The following is a 21659-nucleotide window of genomic DNA, read 5'->3' as shown; positions in this document are numbered from 1 at the left end:
TATCACTTTTAATTTTTTATATTATTACTAACTAGTAGAAAATGAGTACTTAACAATAAAAAAATTATTAAAACCAAAAAAAAAATTTTTTTTTCAAATTATTACTGATTTTGATTTTTAATATGTTAAAAATAATCAGTGTAAAATGAAATGTTAACCTATTTTTTTGGTTATTTAAAATTGTTTTTGTAAAAATTGAATAAAAAAAGTTGAATTTGTTACAATGACTTTTAGCTCAACTTACAAGTTTGAAATTGACATCATTAAATAGAAAATTTTATGAGAATTAAATAAATGTTATTGTTAAGATTAATATGCAGTCAGTAAATTTTATAATTACTATTAAATAAATTATACAGTAAATTTATCAGAAAAGTTCAATATTTGTTTGNGTTACCATGACTTTTAGCTCAACTTACAAGTTTGAAATTGACATCATTAAATAGAAAATTTTATGAGAATTAAAAAAATGTTATTGTTAAAATTAATATGCAGTCAGTAAATTTTATAATTACTATTAAATAAATTATACAGTAAATTTATCAGAAAAGTTCAATATTTGTTTGCATTTTTATCGTAAAAATAGGTTAAGTGAAAGCTGAGAAAATAAATGATAGTCACAAAAAAAAACATATAGTAAAATAATTTTAGAATGAATAAGAAATATCTTCTCACGAGAGGAACTACAGTAACACACACAAATAGAGTTAAAAAATTAATAAATTACAAAGTAAAATTATTTAATTATGTTGTTCAAACTTATTATCATATCAAACCTAATACGATAATAAGTACTTTAAAAATTAAAAATGAATGATTTTAATTCTCTATATGGAAAAAGCTTGTTAAGCAACGTTTCATTTGACAAAGAGGATTTTTTTTCAATTATTGAACGTAATATTTCTAACTAGACACTAGTTTTGATTATTTAACGTATCATTGGAAAAATTGCTCAAGTGATAGTTGAGAAAATAAATGACAGCCACAAAAAACAAACCACACAGTAAAATAATTTTAATATGAATAAGAAATTTCTTCTCACGAGGAGACTACAGTGATGGGATCCTTGATCTTTATTGAAGTTATTGAATCTCAATGAGATAAAAATCAATAATTGATATTTAGATAATTGAAAATTTTTCTNGTTTCTATAAAACTAGACACTAGTTTTGATTATTTAACGTATCATTGAAAAAATTGCTCAAGTGATAGTTGAGAAAAAAAATGACAGCCACAAAAAAAAAAACCACACAGTAAAATAATTTTAATATGAATAAGAAATTTCTTCTCACGAGGAGACTACAGTGATAGGATCCTTGATCTTTATTGAAGTTATTGAATCTCAATGAGATAAAAATCAATAATTGATATTTAGATAATTGAAAATTTTTCTCTAACTCAAAAAGAGTTAAGAAATAAGTGCAAAAAAACCATAGCTATAAGAGGGTTTGAACCTCGTACCCTAAGCGCGTAAGGTACAAGTGTAACCGAATCGGTAACCGTACATATTAAAGTATCAGTATTTCCGGGACATTTTCAAAAGTTAAGTTGAAAAATTTGCCATTTTGAAATCCTCCCTGTGGGCTGGTAAAGGGTCAAATGTTCACATTTATGTGAACATTTGAACATTTATTTATACCAAATTATAGGTAATCTATATAATAATAGGCACCTAAGGTATCTATAAAAAAAATCATTTTGATTCAATCATTTTTAAAAAAGTTATGGCGGTTTTAAGAAAAAAATTTTTAAAAATGTCGAAAATTACTAATTTTTAAAATTGTAATTTTTTGGGGGATTTCCCACGCTTACGAGGAACGAGGGAATTATTTTCAATTTTTGAGGATAATTTTTTCGACTAGATACGATTTGTGATCTTTTCACATATTGATCATCAAAATCGGTTCAGCGAGAGCTGATATTAAGCGTTCATAGACACAAAAAAATTTAAATATTAAAAAAAAAACATATCATAGTAAAATTAATACCTTTTCAGCTTCGCATCGAAGCTAAAAGAATGAGAGAAACATCAGTAACAAACCCAGCACAGGGGGGTTGCGGCATAGTGGTGACGTGGCATAGTTGGATCAAGTATAATGATATCTGACAGTGATTAAAATCACTATCAAAAAAAAACGCTTCGATGCAAATCTTTAGATAGTGTTTAATTTTAAAAAATTGGTGGATTATTCCAAAAGCTTCATAAACTGCTAGTTCCTTATTAATATCCTGATTAAGACAAAGTATGTCGAATAAAAAAGAGATTATTAGAAAATAGTATTTCCCATAAAAAAATTATATTGATCAATACACTTTTCAATAAGTTATAGCATTATAATGTTAAAAATGTAAAAAAAAAAATTGAGAATTTTCACACAATAATAGCATTTGGTAGCCATTTTCACCTTGAAGATAAAATAAAGTCCGAAATTTTTTTTTTCCATGATAAAGTATATTACATTAGCTTTAATTTAAGATATATATAAAAGTGTCAGACTTTCCGGAACACTTTCAAAATTTAAGTTGAAAAAGTCAATTTTTTGTGAAAAAGTTGTCATTTTGAATCCCCCCCTGTAGGCAGGTAAAAAGTCAGATTTATAAAAAAAATATACCAAATGATAGGTAAAGGCATCATGCATCTACATAAAAAAGAATTATATTGATCCGTACATCTTTCAAAAAGTTATAGCATTATAAAGTTAAAAATATAAAAAAGAATTTTTTTACAAAAATCGTATTTTTTTTATTAAGTTTAATGTCTGTTTTTACCATGAAGATAAAATAAAGTCCGAAATTTTTTTTTACCATTATAAAGTATATTATATTAGCTTTAATTTAAGATATATATAAAAGTGTCAGACCTTCCGGAACACCTTCAAAAATTAAGTTGAAAAAATTAATTTTTTGTAAAAAAGTTGTCATTTTAAATCCCCTCCTGTGGGCAGGTAAAAAGTCAGATTTATAAAAAAAATATACCAAATGATAGGTAATGACATCATGCATCTATAAAAAAAAAATTATATTGATATGTTTATTTTTAAAAAAGTTACGGCAGTTTTTAGTAAAAAAAATTGAAAAAATTTAGAAAATTAGCCATTTTTAAATTTGTAATTTTTTCGGAGGTTTCCCCCATTTACGGTGAACGAGGGAATTTTTTTCAATTTTTGAGGGTAATGTCTTCGACTAGATACGATTTGTGATATTTTGACGTATCATTGAAAGAAATCGGTTTGGTGAGAGCTGAGAAAAAGTGGTAACAGACACAAAAAAAAAACACATCTTAGTAAAACCAATACCTTCTCAGCTTCGCATCGAAGCTAAAAGAACCAGTTTGGTTTTTTCCTGTAAGTCTAACATCTAAAAGTGAGTAAAATAATTTTATATGTTTGAAGTTTAAACTTTAAACCAATTATTTCTAAGGCATTAATATATTATCAGATTCAATTACTTTATATAATATTTATTATATTTTAAATAAAATTTATTACAGATTTCAATAAAAATAATAAATAATATTGAATGGCAATTTTAAATTAAATTTTATATTTCTTCTATTTAACTTTATCATCCCAGTTACCGTCACTTAATTTTATTTGATCTTATCTTTGCTTAGATATAGAAAAATCAATTTTGATTTCCAATAAAATATTGAGTATTTAGGATTCTAATACGTATTTAATTTGTAAACTATTTAAATATGGCTAAAATAAATAGAAATTCGAAAGGGGCCTAAATTTATTCTTCTAAAAAAAAAAATTGTATATAAAAATAAACATCTATGTTTTCTATCTTCCCCCTCCTGTGCATTAAAATCTCATTTAAATAATCTATGAGCAACTTTTCCCACTAACCTTGTCCTCCCAAAAGGCTAAAACGTAGCAAGCCTCAAAAGACCTTCTTAAAACTTAATAATAATTATAAAAATAAAAAAACTAATCCAATAAAATAAGCTGTCGGGTGATCCCATCGAGTGTTTTCGTCAGTACCGCCGCCATTCATGTCATTGTTGATAATTTTTTTATAATAATCGCTTATTGTACAACAGACGAATAGATTGAAGTTCACTTATAAATAAAAATAACAATTGTAAGAAGTTTGGTGTAAACTCTGCAATAAAATTACACATCTCTTAAAATAATAAAAATATCTTAATTTCACAATACTGAGTTATCAACAACAAATGTGTAACATTTAATTTTTTCATTAATAACTTTAAATGAAAAATACAGTAATGCAATTAGTATTATGACATCATCGGGTGTAGTTTAAAATTGTGACGACAACAGAAATGAGTTATTTTTATATAACTTCGTTTTCATTAAGTCATATTTGACGAATGCTTTATTTCAAATAACACGATGTTCAAGCGGAATTCGCAAAGAAAACAATAATGAAGTATCATAACATTTTTGTGATGAGTACATAGCATGTGTTTAAAAAACATGCTTGTGAGCATAATCCAATGCCACTTGTCTTCGATCATCGTCGTCTACTAACAGTACCACTTGTTTGAATTTCAGGATAAAAAACGCGTTTTAATTTCTATTTTCCTGAAGCAAATGATCCGTCGAGTGTCTGCGGGTCAAGCGTTTGGTGACAACGGTCTTGTTTGCACGCTACTACTATTACTATTACCACCACCATCGACAAGCAGAACTGCCGTAGTAGCCGACAAGACCATTCCACGCCCACACTCTATTGCCTACACGCTTCGCACGTTTCCTCACGCGAAGTCCGTCTGCACAGTAAAAGTTGGCAGACCGTTCGTGCTCGACGTCTTTGCCGCAACTTAAAGTTTTCGCCACAGCACCGAAAAGTCGGAAAACGCGAACCGTTTCTTCAAAAGTGCGACGACGCGCCTCCTCATCTGTTTAACTTTTATATGACATCACTTCAAACAAGGTACGTTACATTATTTTTAGCATTAAATTTTTCATCTACATTTTTAGAGACATTGATAATAGAATAAGATGTTTTTATTTTATAAATGTCCTGAATATTATAAACGGACGTTAGTGTTCCATTGACTTATACTTAAAGTTACTTCTTAATGTTTTTTTTTGAAAAGCCTTATTTTTTCCCAAAAATGAAAAGTGCACACGATTTCTTTTTTGGTAAAATGTACCACCCAATAAATCGCGTTTGATCAATATTTGTACGCGATTACTTTAAGGAAGTATTTGTTACTAAGCATTGGGGAATACTCAAACGATCATTTTAAGTTTTGAATTTATATTAAATTAGCATTCGCTGTAATTAAAAAAGTAAAACAGTGTGCTTATGGTATTCATTCAGTATACGTTCGTTAAAAAAATGTTTTTTTTTTATACAAAAATTGTAGAGTTTTGTAAAAAAAATAATAATACCCTTAATACCTCATTAATAATAAGGGTTTTTTAGTGAGTACAGAATTGATAAGATTTAATCTATCAAAACAAAGTATTCTAAGTGTGAAGCTAAAAGTTGCTTATTTTGCAATGCTGTTCTTAATAATAAAAAAAATCTTGAGTTTTAACAATCTAAAAAAAATTTAAATAATATTTTGTTTCGAAGTATATTTTTAACTTGTAATAAAAATTAGCAATAACTGTTCGTTTTAATATTTTATCATATGAATATATAATTTGCATTACACAATAAATCACAAAATGGTTAATGACTTTTAAGCGTTCATTTCTATATATCCTTCAGTACAACACTTTAGTTACTTCAAGAGATTTCTTTCTTACTTATATTTGCCGGTCAACTCCTCTGCAATAAAGATTTTGACTGAAATCGCTTCACTTTGTCTCCGCAAGTCCAAATTATTATAAAACATCAGCACAACGCTTATAAAATATAAATTTACATAGCAATTGTTGTATACTTTTTCAAAACATCTCTTTTGTTCAATGGACTCTGTAGAAATCTATAAATTATAATGCTTATAGTATTTTGAACTATACAAACACACCTGAAACTTTCTCATCATTTATGGATACGTATGGAAACCCGTATGACATTTACTCTTTTGATGTTATTCCGGTAATTGTTTTTATCACGTAGAATATTGAGTTAAATGCAAAAAATTCTTATAGTAAAAACTGTACCTCTGTTATTTCTATTTACTTATATCAACTAACTTTTGTACTAAATTCATCGAATGTTATCCGTGATTAATATCTATTTTCAGCTAGTTTAATGAATAGTTTTATGTTTAATAATATACAGACTCTTTTTGTTCAATGAACTATCGCCGAATAAAAACAAAAAAAAAACAATAGGTGTGATATGATTAATCATAACAAATGCACGTCAATCAATAGGTTATTTCAACGACTACAAAAGGTGATGCTACTTCCGCTCGAAGGTAAAAAGCGTCCTTATAGAACTATTGCAATTTGTGGTATAGACTTTGTGACAGGTCGAGGCAAGTGTTGAATGGACGCAATATGTTTACTGTCGATAACCGATACACCATAACGCTACAGATACAGACATAAATTTCAATAGACGTCGTGACCTTTGATATTTATTCAAAAACTNGAGGCAAGTGTTGAATGGACGCAATATGTTTACTATCGATAACCGATACACCATAACGCTACAGATACAGACATAAATTTCAATAGACGTCGTGACCTTTGATATTTATTCAAAAACTTTTTTAAGTCGATGAATACCCGAAAAGATTGCAGAGGATATCAATTAAGTTGATTAGTTTTATTATTTTAAGTGTAATAAATCGCCAAATATACGAGCGTACTCGCCATAAATATTACACGGATAACCTGTTCAAAGTGTACCGATAGTAATACATTCTTTATATTTACCATAGACATGGCGTGTTAAAAAAATATATTGATACAAATATAATGCCCATTATAGTACTACATACAAAATATACACAAGGTAACTTATTTTTTAAAAGATTATGAACAAGGATTAAACATGGTTGTGGATTAAGATAGTAGTAAAAAACAGCCGAAACCTATTAAAATTGAACATCAAAAAATAATAAAGTCGGGGGATTAAAATAATACTACGTTTGATATTATTGCTTAAATCTAAAGGCCTTGACTAGAGGTATTATTTTTAGTCTTCATTTATGTCAAAAGTAGATCATGAAATTGTAATCATACAGTACTAACAGATATCTTTCCATTTGTAACGAGTCCATTAAAAAAAACTTTTATTATGATTGTTATTAATTTGAAGGCGTCTGCTTTTATGACGTTCGCGATTTGCGGCCTTTTCTTTGCTACACTTTTTTACCGTCTTCCAATTTTACAAATCTTGTTTTAAATTTAAACCGTCGCTGAGTCAGCCGCCTGTGGACTCAAGCCAACATTAAGATTAACACAAGACTTACGATTTCTATCGTTTCTCTCAATGAGCTTACGCATACGACCCAAAAGAAATGTTTTATTACATTAACTTTAAATTAAAATATAGCCCTTGATGAATTAGACCGCCGGTGCTTGTTTTGTTATAGGCATAAATAATTCTAATATTGTTGTATATTAGTGTTACTAAAGTTAAACGGGGGCGAAAGCTAGTATACCCACGCGACAAATAATAAAATAAAATCATAACTTACAGTTGCGAAACTGTAAAAAAAAATGTCATCACTTCCGGTCTTCGAATCGCAAGGATCGTCCGGTTTTGGCATCATGACTAAAAAAAATATATACTTAACGGTCAAAAATGTGGGTGGATTTACGATGATGTTTCTGTTGAATTACAATTTGCTAAAAATAGACAGACCATCGACACACTTGTGCAAAATCAAACGTATATTATTTGTAAATCATAATGCCTACTTGATTGTAAAAATGTTGAAAAGTTTGAGATGTAATTAATTTAATTGGTGACGATCGAAAACACATAATTTTTTTTTATTCTTAGACTTCAAACGCTATTTTCTACTAGGCGAACATAATACCCACTCGACATTTAAATGATAAGTTGCAATGTGACACTATAATGAGACACAATCGTCTTGCTGGCAGGAATGGATAGATCAAATATTTAAGTTTTAATGATCGAACATACCTACTAATAATTTAATACATGTAACACATACTGTAGGGCTCAAGGTAAATTCGTCTTGTGTTGTATTTACCAGAAAACGTGGGTGTACTCAATAGTTTATTTAATTACTTTAGTAGATGTATATTTCTCCATAACTGTTCAACGATTAAACGATAAAAGTTGTACAATTCATCTCTTAAATTTTAAATTACTATGTCTAATTCAGTGCAAAATAATCATTTGGGATATGTGATCATTAGAGAGGATATGAATAGGAATAAACTTTCAGGTTAACCATTAATTTTTCAATCTTGTCCAATGCTTAAATCAGTTGTAATAATTAAAATAAAATATCGTTCAAAGATATTAATTTACTTATTGGAGATTCGAGGTCCTTGACGGTATGATTACTGGTTAATATTTAAATATTGTAATTTAAAACCGTTGTTTACTATATGCGTTTAAAAAACAACTTGGGCAAATTCTGGACGTTATAAATGCAAAGTATCACTAAGAATATAACCATTAGGACTTGCAATAAACAGTAGATTTGTACCATTGTGACCTTATAGAAAAGTCGTCATAAATTACGGTATTAAACAAAGAACGACTGAAGACGTCAGAATTTGTCATTTATTAAAAACCAAATCACTTTAACGATGCCGTATCTTACAGTTTTACGACATGACATTTTATTTTTAAAACAACATCTGGGTTAAATGGTTGTATCATAGCAATGAGATTGGCGATGTTGTGATCAAAATATCATGGAAATGTTTATGTGAATATCAATTTAGAATATTGCTCACATTTTTCCAATTGTTTGCATTTCGTCAGTCGATTTAACACTATCCGTAAGAGTGTTTATAAAAACAAAAATGTTTAAATAAAAACCATTGAAATTGCATAAATATCTGTGGTTCCTCCAACTGTTTTAAACCGTTTTTTGCTTTATATTTGTTTCAGTGGACAAACTAAACGTATTAATAAGTTAACCAATTTGTGTAGGAAGCATTTTTTCGATAAAACTTTCAAAACCTAAAATTTGATTTTAACATAATTGCGAACATTGTTTGTTTAGGCGTTATAGGTCATCTAATATAGTAATATCTGCAAAAGATTTCTATTATCATTGCACAGATTTTTAATAAATTCATTAATTTACTCTTTATATTGTGTTTAAATTCAAAATCATTGTAAAAACATCATTGAGTGGAAACTAAAGATTAAGGTCAAGAATATAGGCCTATTTAACATATAATTATTGTACTGTAGACTATATGGAAAAGTTTCATATAGTCTGTGATTTTATTAAGTTCAAATGTTATATTTGATGACTTACTAAAAACATATGGTTCTACAACTTAAGCTAGGAAAATTTTTTTAAATAGATATTGGAATTATAATTTTTGTGTTGTCTATTCCCTTTGTTTACACTCATTTGCTTTAGTTGTAGAGTAACTAAAAAATGACAAGTGTTAGAAATGTTGACCTTTTTCGTTGATTTAAAGTACCAACAATTTCTCTTTTTATTAAAATTATACACTATAAATTTTATTATTTTTTTTATTGATTGAAAATTTCTGTGTAAAGAAATTATTCACGTGATCTTTTTAAGTGTTGTTAGCATTTGGTTATATTTTATTATCCGATTTAATGAAACATCATTTTTTTTTTTTTTTAATAATAGTTTATATTACAAAAAGAATAAATTTATTGTATCATGAGTGTTATTTAATATTATACACTAGCATTTGATTTTGTACATATGACATTGTTGGTTGATAATTTTTGCTTACAGTAACAAAAATTAGTATATTTCTTTGTAATTTTATATCTAATGAAAATCATGTGGAACATTTACTAATCGTTGACACATACGTCATGAGCCAAAAGCTCTTTAACAAATTACTAGAACTTGATGTGCTATTTGGCACTTAGTTTAGACTTTATATGCATTAAATGATATTTTACACATGACATAGAACAACATGGTCTCCAGTTGTGCCTGTTTTTTAAAATATGGACAAATAAATAAAAACAATATTACCACCCTCTTTCACTATCCTCAATATGTCAACAGTCAATGGATACTTGAGTAATACTTATTTAGATTCAAACATTATAATTTTAAGAAGTTATTGAAGTATACTTAACTAAGAATATAAATTAAAACGAGCTGAGATTACGTTAATCATGTCGGATAAAAAAGTAACTCGAGAATGAATAAACATAATAAAACTGTCATGCAATTTAAACTAAACATAAATCTCAGCAAATATGAAGCCTGGTAATTTTAATTATTAATGGAAGTTGGTCTTAGTNTTAAACTGGTAATTTTAATTATTAATGGAAGTTGGTCTTAGTACCCAAATATTTATAAAATCCATTAGTTAAGTGTAAATGAAATTTTGTAAATTTTACAACAGGAACTCGAATGTGACTAGCTTATACACTCATTAAGAATTAAGTAAATGGACAAGTGTTAACTTCCAGTGTATGCCTTTTGAATGAAAAAAAAACCAGTATTGCTAATGTTTTGTTATTGTTATACGAAAACCGTTTGAGTTAGTGGGTGTATATGTGTACTCTGTAGTGAACACCTGTTCGAGACTGACATTCGCAACGACGTTGCTGTTTGCTTCTTGGGATTTTGTAAACTATTCGGATTGAACAAGAGGAAGCGAAGGGTGCGGACGAGGGACGCATCGAATGGGCGCGGGCTTTACTCTGGTGCCATAATAAATAAAAAACGAGGATTGACTGCAACGACTCGACGCGGACAAGGTCAACCTGATTGTCGTTAAAACGTATACTTTACACACATGTAGCGGTAAGAACTACAAGGTCGCCACTTTGCCTCCGACACTCCCCGGGCAAAACGTCGCGGTCCGTGGCCGTTTTCGCCGTGCCGATTTTGCCGCTGCCGTCCGTTTTCGGTCTTACGTCATTGACGCCGCCACTGTGGCGCGCGGCAACCACTCTTCTCCTTATTTGGTCGCACGGTCACACGTCTATCCATATTAACGGATTTACCGCCCTTCCTCCACTGCTTCCCACTGCTTTATGTTTGTTTAAAAGGGAAAATGCCCTACTGCCACGCTCGATATGATTTTTTGTCCTATATTTTCCTGTAGTATGAAATTTTCTAAATGAGTTTTTGTCCTCCAGTAAGGTTTTCGTTTTAAAATTTACTCTAGTAAAAATAAAAAATGATGTTTTATCCACAATAATTAGAACTCTGGTCTCGATTTATACTTGTGAAATTTTTACTAGTTTTATTAAAATATTATTCCTTAAGGTTTAATTTATTGAAAATAACGAATGTTTTCATTTAATTTAAGTTGTTTGAGTTAATCGTTAACAAAGTATATAATCTGTCTACTTTTTTATGAGAGCCTTACCTTAGATGTTCATGGCAAAGAAAACCTGCTATTGATGTTTATTCATTGACTTTATTTGCTGGTGCTAACGTTACCCATATACATTTTAAGTACCATATAGACAGTATGTCACTCTTTATGTATAATAAACGTTTATTTATGTAATTAGAGGCTTCTAAATTTCAACACGGTCACGCAAATAGAAATTTCTTCATAACGTAAATCTTTTAGGTGTAGGTCTACTCCTCAAAAAGGCGTTTTTATTTATATTTTTAATGCGTCCGCCAAGCCAAGGTCGTATTTTGCATTCCGAATTTCTCAATTTGATAGGCATGCATTGTTAACGTGTAGGAAAAAACACACCTTCCGGTCCATTTACCATATGAAGTGCATTCAAGATCAAGTCTTATTCTTAACGTTATTAAATAAATAATTTAAAATCATGGCCACATTTAGGAATCGTGCCGCCTGGGGTACTCAACTCTGCTGCCCCCGACGACTTTTTTATTTTGCTCATAAAAATTATAAAAAAGTTCTCTAATTTTTATGTATTGCTACTTTTTTTAAATTTAAATGAGCAAAAAAAATCTTGAACTCTATAATTTATAATTTTTTATATAGTAGTGCCGTCTCGGATAATCTCACCCTTTTCCCCCTTAAATGCGGCCTAATATAAAATCGTCTAAACTCTTAATGTGTTTATTTATTTTTTTAGGCTTGTTTTAATGCATAGAAAATATAATTAAACATTCTTAATAACTAAGTACAATCTAAAAAGACAATGCAATTAAAGTAATTTAAGAATACACTAATTACAATCATTTTTGTTGGGTGTAATTACACTATTAATATAATGAATGTTTTTTTCAATGACTATTAACTAATTAACCGCTGAAAAAACTAAGTGATTGAATAATACAATAATGAATGGTAGACCTGCAGGAGATCAATAGAAATAGTCAAACAGCGATAGATTCGAACCAAAATCGTCTATCTTGTAATTATTTAAATTCGGTGCGGAACTATTATTTGTTATTTTTTTGTACGATTTGCCTACGCATAAATAATTCGTGTTTCTGAACCACTGGCAAGAGTAAATAATCGAATAGGTGTTGTTTTCGAGAGTCAACTGGACATAAAACATGTGTGTGCCAGAGAATAATCACACATTAGCCGTGAGTACTCTTTACTTTACGATGCGTACTAATTACGCAAATGTAGAACGAAAATTATTTTCATTTCTAATGGACTGTATTAATTCATCAGTGGATAGTCTGTCCATAATGTATTCAAAAGCCCACTCGCTATTAATCATTAACAGTTGTGTTGTTTATTCTAATACAGAAGCATGTCCGTGAGTAAAATTCTTAACAATACTTTTTACATACAAAACCTTATGGGCACTGCAGATGTTTGCAGATACAACAAATAGAAGATTGGTGTACTATTATTTTACCAAAACTGAATTTATACGACACTACATAGTCGGCGTATTCATATTATAAAATCCATTGGACCGTGTCCAGGCTGTAAGATGCGAAGGATATAATGTTATTCGAACTAACAATACCAAAAACGCTTTTTAAACGTATACCTTCAGCATTCCGTATGCATTATTGTTAAACATGGAGAATTATGGGATGACTAGTCGGTATTTTTTATATTTTGTTTCACATTGAACACACATTAATAGGTCATTAATATTTTACAACAATATTTTATAATAACACATTATGTCACAGTGTTGTGGCGCCTCGTCGTAAGGATTATGTTTCACATTATAAGGACTGCCAGACCAAGTTCAAAACCGTCAAAATAAAAAATGTTTTCTTATGATTTGGTAATCCAGTTAGTTGCCTTACACAACTGATTAATATCGTTTAAAAAATTATAACACAGCATAAAACATTGCATAACCAAATCGACTTTATAAATCATTTTTAAAAAGGGTCTTTCGACAAGCATAAAACGTTTGTTTTTCTCGGAAGAAAATCTTAATTTCATGAAATTGAGCCAAAATTATAAAAATAAAACTGCATTTGCAAAATATTATTAGAATATACTAATGTGCAATATTTATTTTTTTAAATACTCCCGCCCTCGCCTTAAAAATAGCACATGAGTGCTACATACATAAATAAGAAATGATCCATTTTTTTCTGACAATATTTTGTTGCAAAATAGGAAAGACTAGATTAAATCATGGCTCAAGGCCAAGACAGGCTCATTCATCCGCAATCCTCTCATAAGACAAAATGTGAACATAAACGATCGTCACACGTGTCCATTATTATCATTACACTGACTACACATTTATTTTTGTTTATATTTTTTTATCAATCGTATTAGGCGGAATTATTCTAAACATGCAAATTCCTCAATATCTTTTCATGGGCATATCAGCAGTATTTTTAAAAATAGTTTCACTACAAAGAGTCTTACAATCTGGCGCAAAAAAGACTCGAAAACAAGATTTTATGCTCTAAAGAAAACAAAATTTTATGCTCGCTTAATTTGATCCAAAACTAGTTCAACTATAGAATTGCCCAAATATATTTTTCGAGAGCTAGTAAAAATAGACCGTTTTGTTTTGAAAAGTTTCAAAAAATGAAATGGGTCAATTGCCATTATGTTGGCTTTGACGCAAAAGTCGAAAAACATTGCAATTCAAGCAATGATTGTGTAAAATTAGTGACAATGTCAACGTCATAGTTGAGAACTTTCGAAGTCACGTGTTTTCGCGTCTATGGATACTAAAATAATGACATAACTCTACTCATTATGATTGATCTTCTAAATATATTTTAAGTTTTATTCTTGAAATGACTTGCATTACTATAATTATTAATTTAAACACCTAAAATGATATGATTTACTGCATTCGTTCTGATAAATCATTAATGACTTATTCTGGGGGTTGCACTGCGTTTTTTTTTTAATATTTAATCATTTGTGATATTATGATTATAATAGAGTAAAATAAGTGGAAAATGAGCTCCTGAATAATTTTATTATTCTTGGTGTAGATTCTAGAAATATATATTGGTATAATAAAAATTGATCACTTGTGGCTAGTTAATTAAGTAAAATTAAAACTATATTAAAAATATTATTAATTTAAAAAAACTNAAATGTTAATAACAAACTTTAATTTATATTAATACGAATCTATATAGTGAATACTAACTACTATGAAGTTAATATTTTATATATTTTTATGATAACATTTGAATGTTTATGATAATGTTGCAGGATACAGAACAATGTATAGCCGACAAAACCAAAATCAAGGCGAAGCAAGACTAGGTAAGTGTAAGAACGAATGGACAATAGATTAGTCACGTATTTATCGGTATGGTTACTCACTTTACCAATGTAATTATTTCCATAAATGTACTTCTCGAGGAAACGATCGTTTATGAGTAAAATCACGATTAGGAATTTAATGTTATAATTTTTGATGCTCGTAAGTTTCGAAGCGCCTCCTCGCAGTATGCTTTAAAACGGAAAAATCGTTTAATTAGAAGTATTTAAAAACTAATTAAGTGAATTAAGAATAAGTTGATAACTGTAACCACAATTAATTTTATTGAGTTCAATGTTCATTTGCATTTATGAGCCATATCAAAGCATTTTATTCGCTTCTATTTTGATGTATTTTTAAAAGATATGGTTATAATTAGTTTCTAAAATTATATGTTAATTACTTATTGTAATAGTTATTAAACAAACTATATTCATTAAAAGATACATAGATTAGAAAAAATAATCCATAAAATTAATTTATTACGATAAGCATTTTTTTTCTTTTATTTAGACACTTCCTTTCGTATTTTACTTGTATTAAAAATTTGATTCTAAATGCAATTTTCATCTAAAATATTTGCGGGATATATTATATTAAAGAATTACATAACGATTACATTATTCTTATTTTTCTGTTATAAAGTTATTAATTTTTTTATTCTGAATCATTTCTAATTACCTAGCGAAATCCAATTGGACATCCATCCAATATAATTATAACAAAAATTCGTGCCAGCTAAAAGTACTGGTAGAATTATTTTGATTTGATTTAATATTTTCTTATTTCGCAAGAACAAGGGACGGAAATGGAAAGGAAATGTGTCTGGGCTCACCGTAAGCAAGGTGTATGTAAATATATATCTATAAATAAATAAAAAATATTAAACCGTGTTTCATTTCCAAAAGCTATTTATGTTCCGTTACAGTTAGTTTGAACGTTGACACATTTCGGATGTCTGGACCGTAACGAATACAATATATAAAAATAGAAAACCCCTTAAATAAACATTTACATATATAAGGTCGTTTCACCTATTCGTCTATACCATTTTCATTTTTCTATTTTTTAAATGACACTACGACTAAAAAGCAATGTTTTCACAAGTAATAAAAATAAATAAAAATTGGACAATTTTTTTAATTTTATAGAGTCTTTGCTGGACGACTTGCAATCCACACTTCCCCGAAATAAAAACAATCCATTGGTGGGCAACCCATCGTCAACAGGTTACAGGGAGGTATCAAAGAGCACTTCTAGGACTGTTGGAAATGGTCAAACAGAAACTAATAAAGAATATGAAATAGAGTACCTTAATCCGGGCAATAAATCTTCTGTACTCAACGAACGATTACCAGATCTTCAGTCGGTTGATTTGTTGGTTAATGTCGTTTAATAAATATATTGCGGTGTTTTTTAATAATAATTTAACTAAAAGATTTTTACTCATACACAGAGGCAGACTACTGGAGCCGGTGGTGGAAAGAATGCCGGTGGTTACGAAACGGTCTCGTCCTATGAGTACAAACAATCTACTGAGAGTAAGAACCTGATGTTCATATTTATTATTTGTAATTGAGAACTGATGTATTTATTTAAATTATAATTTCTAGCTAAAGGTTCGTTGCCCAGACATGAATTAAAAGGTAGTACCAACTTGAAGAAAAATATATCAGAACTAGACTCTTTGTTGGATGACTTAAACCATTCACAAAGGACTGGATATTCTAGACACGAGTTATCAACTAACGAGTCTACAAATATGTAAGATAAATTTAATCACAAAAAAACTTTAAGATGATAAAAAATATTTTTTAAATATTAGTCTTCATTTTTATTTTTATTTACAGTAAACCTTTGATGAGCAGTACGCCATATAAACAGTATAGCAGCAAACATGAAGAACATAAATACGGTAGCGTTAACAAAGCTCCTGTTACCAGCGAAATTATTTCCAAATATGAAAGTTCAACGTCCAGCGGAAAACCTTTAGGTAAGTATATAAACAACTCAATATTCAATATTCAAGTATAATATCACATGTGAATGATTATGTTCATGGTAGAGGCATAATAATGAGGACTAATCGTAATGAATACGTTAGGTACTCTTAAGCCAGTGGGAATTAATGTGGAGCTCATTCCGAATAAAATGTTGACCTTTATTTTGATAATGATTTCATAATTTATATAATGATAAGCAGAATATTTGATGTAAAAGGCATCCAATAAGATATTATAAGTAGCCCATAAGACCTAAGCCACACTAGAATCTAAATATATTTTAATCTGTTAGATATTTGAAATTTTCGAAAAAGTCTAAAATTCTTCTAAAAGATGAATAAAATATTTTGATTATAAAATTATGGAAAGCTCAATATAAAACATATCCCGAGTTTACGCTATTTTTTTTGTTAAGTTAAAATGCTAAAAAGAGAGAGCACTTGGTAAACGAAACATTTTTAATTAAATTCATGTTTATATGTCATATTTTTCCGTAAATTCAAAATTAATTAAGGTATTTTTTGGATGTTTATAGGTCTGGATGAAATCGATAATGCTCACAGTTACTCTAAGTTACTAGAAAATAAGGCACCAGGGACTTATCAGACTTCCGTGTACTCCAAGGAAACAACGAAGAAAGTGATTCCCGGTACTACAACCTATACTTCTTATGAGCCATACAGTGTACCCCTCATTGAGCCTGATCAGTCCAAAGTGTATAATTACTCGGAGGAGTATCGTTCGGAAAGTCAAAACCGATCATTCAGGGACGTTCCGCGGTCCCCAAGGACATATAGGCCAAGCTCTCCTATACATCAACCATTAGAACCTAAAAGCTATTCCAGTATTGATACTTACACATCTAAAACCGTATCACCTGGTCCTGTGCAGAAGTTCAGCCCATCAGATCCGAGCAGGATCAAGTGAGTATTTTATTGTAAAACGAATTTATAATGAATTAATTAATATCGAGGAATTGTAATGAGTGTGTGTATGTCACAGCGAAGAGGTGTCTTGGGTCGCTCATGCCACGCCCCCTGTAACCCGACGTTTCCCTGTGAGGTCAGTAACTGTTTATGTAAGAGGTTTGTTGTGATCGTACGTGAGGGTGTACGTTTCTATTATTTTTTTAATTAAGAGAATTGTACGTTAAGTATATTCGATATTTTTATTAACCGTTAAATTGTTAATGAACTCGTAGCTTAGGTCTTAAAGACTAGTAAAAAAAAAAACATACACGGGTTTCCCTTTTTATTTTTTAAATAATTACCTTAAAAAAAATATGAACATTAGAAACATGATCTAAGATTTTCTTAGATCACATCGCTAGTGTATTATGTGACCTTTTAAGGTCCATGATTATTACTTATATTGTTATTTTATGAAGACCTTAAACAAAATGATTTTTGTCGGCCGAGATTTATGGGCTCTCGCACTGTTTTCTAAATTTTCTTTGTAAGAAAACCTATTTTTGTATTAAAGAAAAAAAAAATTTTCTTTAATACAAAAATTTTATACTATAATAATTATTGTGTTAAATTATTATTATTTAAAAAAAAGAAAGAAATTCTCAGCATGTTGTTCTTTTAGACTAAAGCTACTGATAAATTATACTAATGTAGTGGGATTATTTTACAATTATGATTAACGCCTATAACATTTTTAATCACGTTGATGTATGTTAATTGTGTCATTTCTATAGTGTGGATAGCACACCACCTGGCCAGCAAACAGTTTACTCATATAAGTATTCTAGCGAGACAAGACAAAACACCAAGTATGGTACACCCAACGGATATACATCTCCAGTTCATCAAGAACAGTTGCCACTTAGACAATCGCCATTTCCTCGAGAGGAAATCGATTCGCCTGGACAGCAAAAACCGCCCAAAAAATTGGACGATCTAATGGCATCTTTTGGCGATAAAACGGAATACTATCATAGTGAACGTGAATACCACACAAATAAATCCAATGACTTCAACGACAGAAATAAGAATTATCCAGCTGAATATACAGTACCTATAAAGAAACCACAACCGGAAGCTACTCCAAAAGCACCAGAAAAATTGACAGAAGTCAATGAAACCGTTGTCACCCCGTCGGTAGCGGGACCAGCTGTGTATTATCCACCCGGCTCTACAACATTTGTAAAGAAAGAAGAACAAATGCAACAGGTGAATTTTTAATTTATTTATTTATTTAACAAAATTTTATTTTATTTGTAAGAAATTAAAAATTTGTTTTAATTTTTTACTAACACTACTCTGTATGAAAAAAAAATCCGACCCAATCCTAACTAATTTTTATGTAAAATGATTTACTGAAAATGGAGAGAGCTTCCACCTAACGGCACATAATGAGGTAGTTTAAGTAAAAATGAGGCTTTCAAAAAATCAAAGCAAAGATATGTAAAAATAAAGTGAAAAAATATGATAATTTTTCTATTTTTTTTTTTTTAACAGTTAAAAGGGGCCTTTCATATTTCCTTCTTATTAGAAATAGGCATCTTCCATAGCTCTACACCACTTAAGCCACCCAAAAGAAATTTAGCTATTAAAAAAAAAACCTTTTTCATCTCAAAATTAAATTATATTAAAATATATCAAAAAGAGAAATAAAAAATGGACCTCCATAAAAAATGATGGATGATAGGTTGAATTGGAAGTCATATACTGATTTAAGGGGTCATTTTACGTACAAATTAGTTAGATAAATATTTTTTGAAGAAAAGTATAATTCCTAATTAATTAAAAAAATAATAATTTAACACGGTGTTATATAGCAGGGGCAGTTGGGTCGTGCACAGATGAAAGCCAAAGGCAAAGGAATGTATAAATATAAAAGCAAAAACAAATCCAAAGAAAAACAGAGTTCCGGTGCAACAGTAGTTCCTTGTTGCTTACCAATGTGCTGTGCAATGCCATGTGTCATAATGTAATTTTATCAACGCACATCCTATACTAAAATAAAAAACAAAAATTTTAAATTTTAAATTTTTATTACGATTCATAATATTTGTGTCACCGTCTATATTTTAAATAAAAAATAAATGGAAGCTGTATTACTAAAATAGTTGACATGCATCCTCAATAGTATATTTTGAAGTATTTAGACTTCAAAATGATTAAAAAATTTAATTATGATGTATTTTTTATATACCATTGAGTTTTTTGACATTTTTTGTTAGAGATACATTTTATATGATTCACTTGTTCCTATTTTTAACTGAAATCAAAATCTGATAAACTAGGATGCATGTATAGAGTTATTTAATTCCACAAAAAACCATCAACTGTTATATAACATAATTTTCTACTCCTTGTGTTTATACCATTTTAAAACTTCTTCATAATTTGTACTAAAGTTGGTTGTAATTTGTTGAAGTAGAACTTCCAACTCTTATATTAGGATAAATTAAAAAATAAAACTATAGAAATTGCACAGTAGATCAAGCATTGTACATAACAATAATAAATTTGATTATACATATATTTTTTTATATTTGAAACAACAAACATAGTTTATTAATGAGTATGATGACAATATGTTTAGATAATACATAATTTTATTTATTTTACTAACATTGTTTTAATTTTAATACTTAATGACTTTGTTTTTTGTTAAAAACTGATTGATAAAGTATACTACAATACATTAACAGGCGATTTTAAAATTATTTTATGAAAATTAAAGCTTACATACATCTCTGTAACTCAGTAAATATAATTATTATAAAATAAATAAATAATAATAATAATTTATGTTTAAACTATTTATAACTGATGTATATAAGATAAAACAAATAAATATTTAACTGAATCTAAAACTATGACCTATAAATTTTATAAATGGATATCATGAAGTTAATGAAAGTTCTTAAAGTACAATAATCAAACATTTATAATAAGATATTTTAATAATTTTAGCTATATGTAAATGTTAGGGTGGATTTTAAGTAAAACATGATTTTGGATAGTTTTTAATTGGCTCAAATTAGTAAAAAAAATATTAACTCTAATTTTTTCAGAATTAGCCATTAGCCATTTTTAACTCTTTTTATTTCAAAAAATTTTGTTGGAACAATTTTAGGTTGAGTACTCATTGAGTTACAACCATCGATGTTTGTAAGATCTTAGTACTTAGTGTGGGTATGTAATGAGGGTAGGTGCAGTTCGTACTGGTGTACATATGCATCGTCAATATTCCATACCCACTCAATGAGTACTTGTTCTAAAATTGTTATCGATCCATCAACAATTTTTGTAAGAAAAAAGACTAAAAAAATAGCTGCTTTGAGTTAAAAAAAAAAAATTATTTTTATTTTTTTTCTTAATAGTGATAAATAATAAAAAATATACTTTATACATAGTCTAATAAGGCAATAATTATTAAAAAAATATATTAAAACAAAATCATAATTGTATGAAAAATTATATGTATCAGTTAGGTCTGAGACACTGAAGATATACAAATTTAATAATCAAACAGTTGATAAAGGAGGTGACATAAAAATTAGTTATTTTGTTTTTCTATTTAGATCTAAGTAGTAATGTTTACACAAAAATGTTACTTATGTATAAGAACCACCCTATACATATACATTGTATATTTATACACTTGTATATTTATAAGTCCTTTTCTAATGATGTACAAATCTCAAAGTTATACAAAATGTTTTATCTAATATTTATAATTAAAAATTTTATTATATTATAAAAATTGAATAAGAATAAAAGTCATTATGAAATATTTGATACTTTAAAAAAATATAGATGAATATTACGTTTTACATTTGTCTAATATATATGCGTTTAGGGAGTTGTTTAAATTGAAAGCATTTAATGTGTATTACATAATAATTTTAAATATTGATTGTTTATTTTCATATCTGTTGATACATTCATTGCGCACATAATGTACCTAAATTATACTTTTATAAATTTTGTTTTATTA

The 21659-nt window shown here is 28.6% G+C and overlaps 1 protein-coding gene across 2 annotated transcripts; it reads left to right on the top strand.

Annotated features, from left to right (window-relative positions):
* The first annotated feature begins 4599 nt into the window (after nt 1-4599).
* LOC126902657 (uncharacterized) lies at nt 4600-21256 on the top strand. 2 transcript variants are annotated; one of them, XM_050680145.1, is made up of 10 exons: nt 4600-4902; nt 14649-14702; nt 15852-16081; nt 16157-16241; nt 16314-16464; nt 16551-16693; nt 17239-17626; nt 17706-17765; nt 18406-18880; nt 19489-21256. In XM_050680145.1, exons 2-10 carry the CDS (start codon nt 14660-14662, stop codon nt 19642-19644), a joined length of 1731 nt encoding a protein of 576 aa, XP_050536102.1. In that variant the 5' UTR covers nt 4600-4902; nt 14649-14659; the 3' UTR covers nt 19645-21256. The 2 variants fall into 2 exon arrangements, with proteins under 2 accessions (XP_050536102.1, XP_050536103.1); XM_050680146.1 differs by lacking the exon at nt 17706-17765 and having other exon boundaries at nt 4608-4902.
* The last annotated feature ends 403 nt before the right edge of the window (nt 21257-21659 follow it).

The sequence above is a fragment of the Daktulosphaira vitifoliae genome, unplaced genomic scaffold (genome assembly GCF_025091365.1).
Source record: "Daktulosphaira vitifoliae isolate Bord-2020 unplaced genomic scaffold, ASM2509136v1 Scaffold_3, whole genome shotgun sequence".
Lineage (NCBI taxonomy): Eukaryota > Metazoa > Arthropoda > Insecta > Hemiptera > Phylloxeridae > Daktulosphaira > Daktulosphaira vitifoliae.
This window is presented reverse-complemented; position numbering and strand designations above follow the sequence as displayed.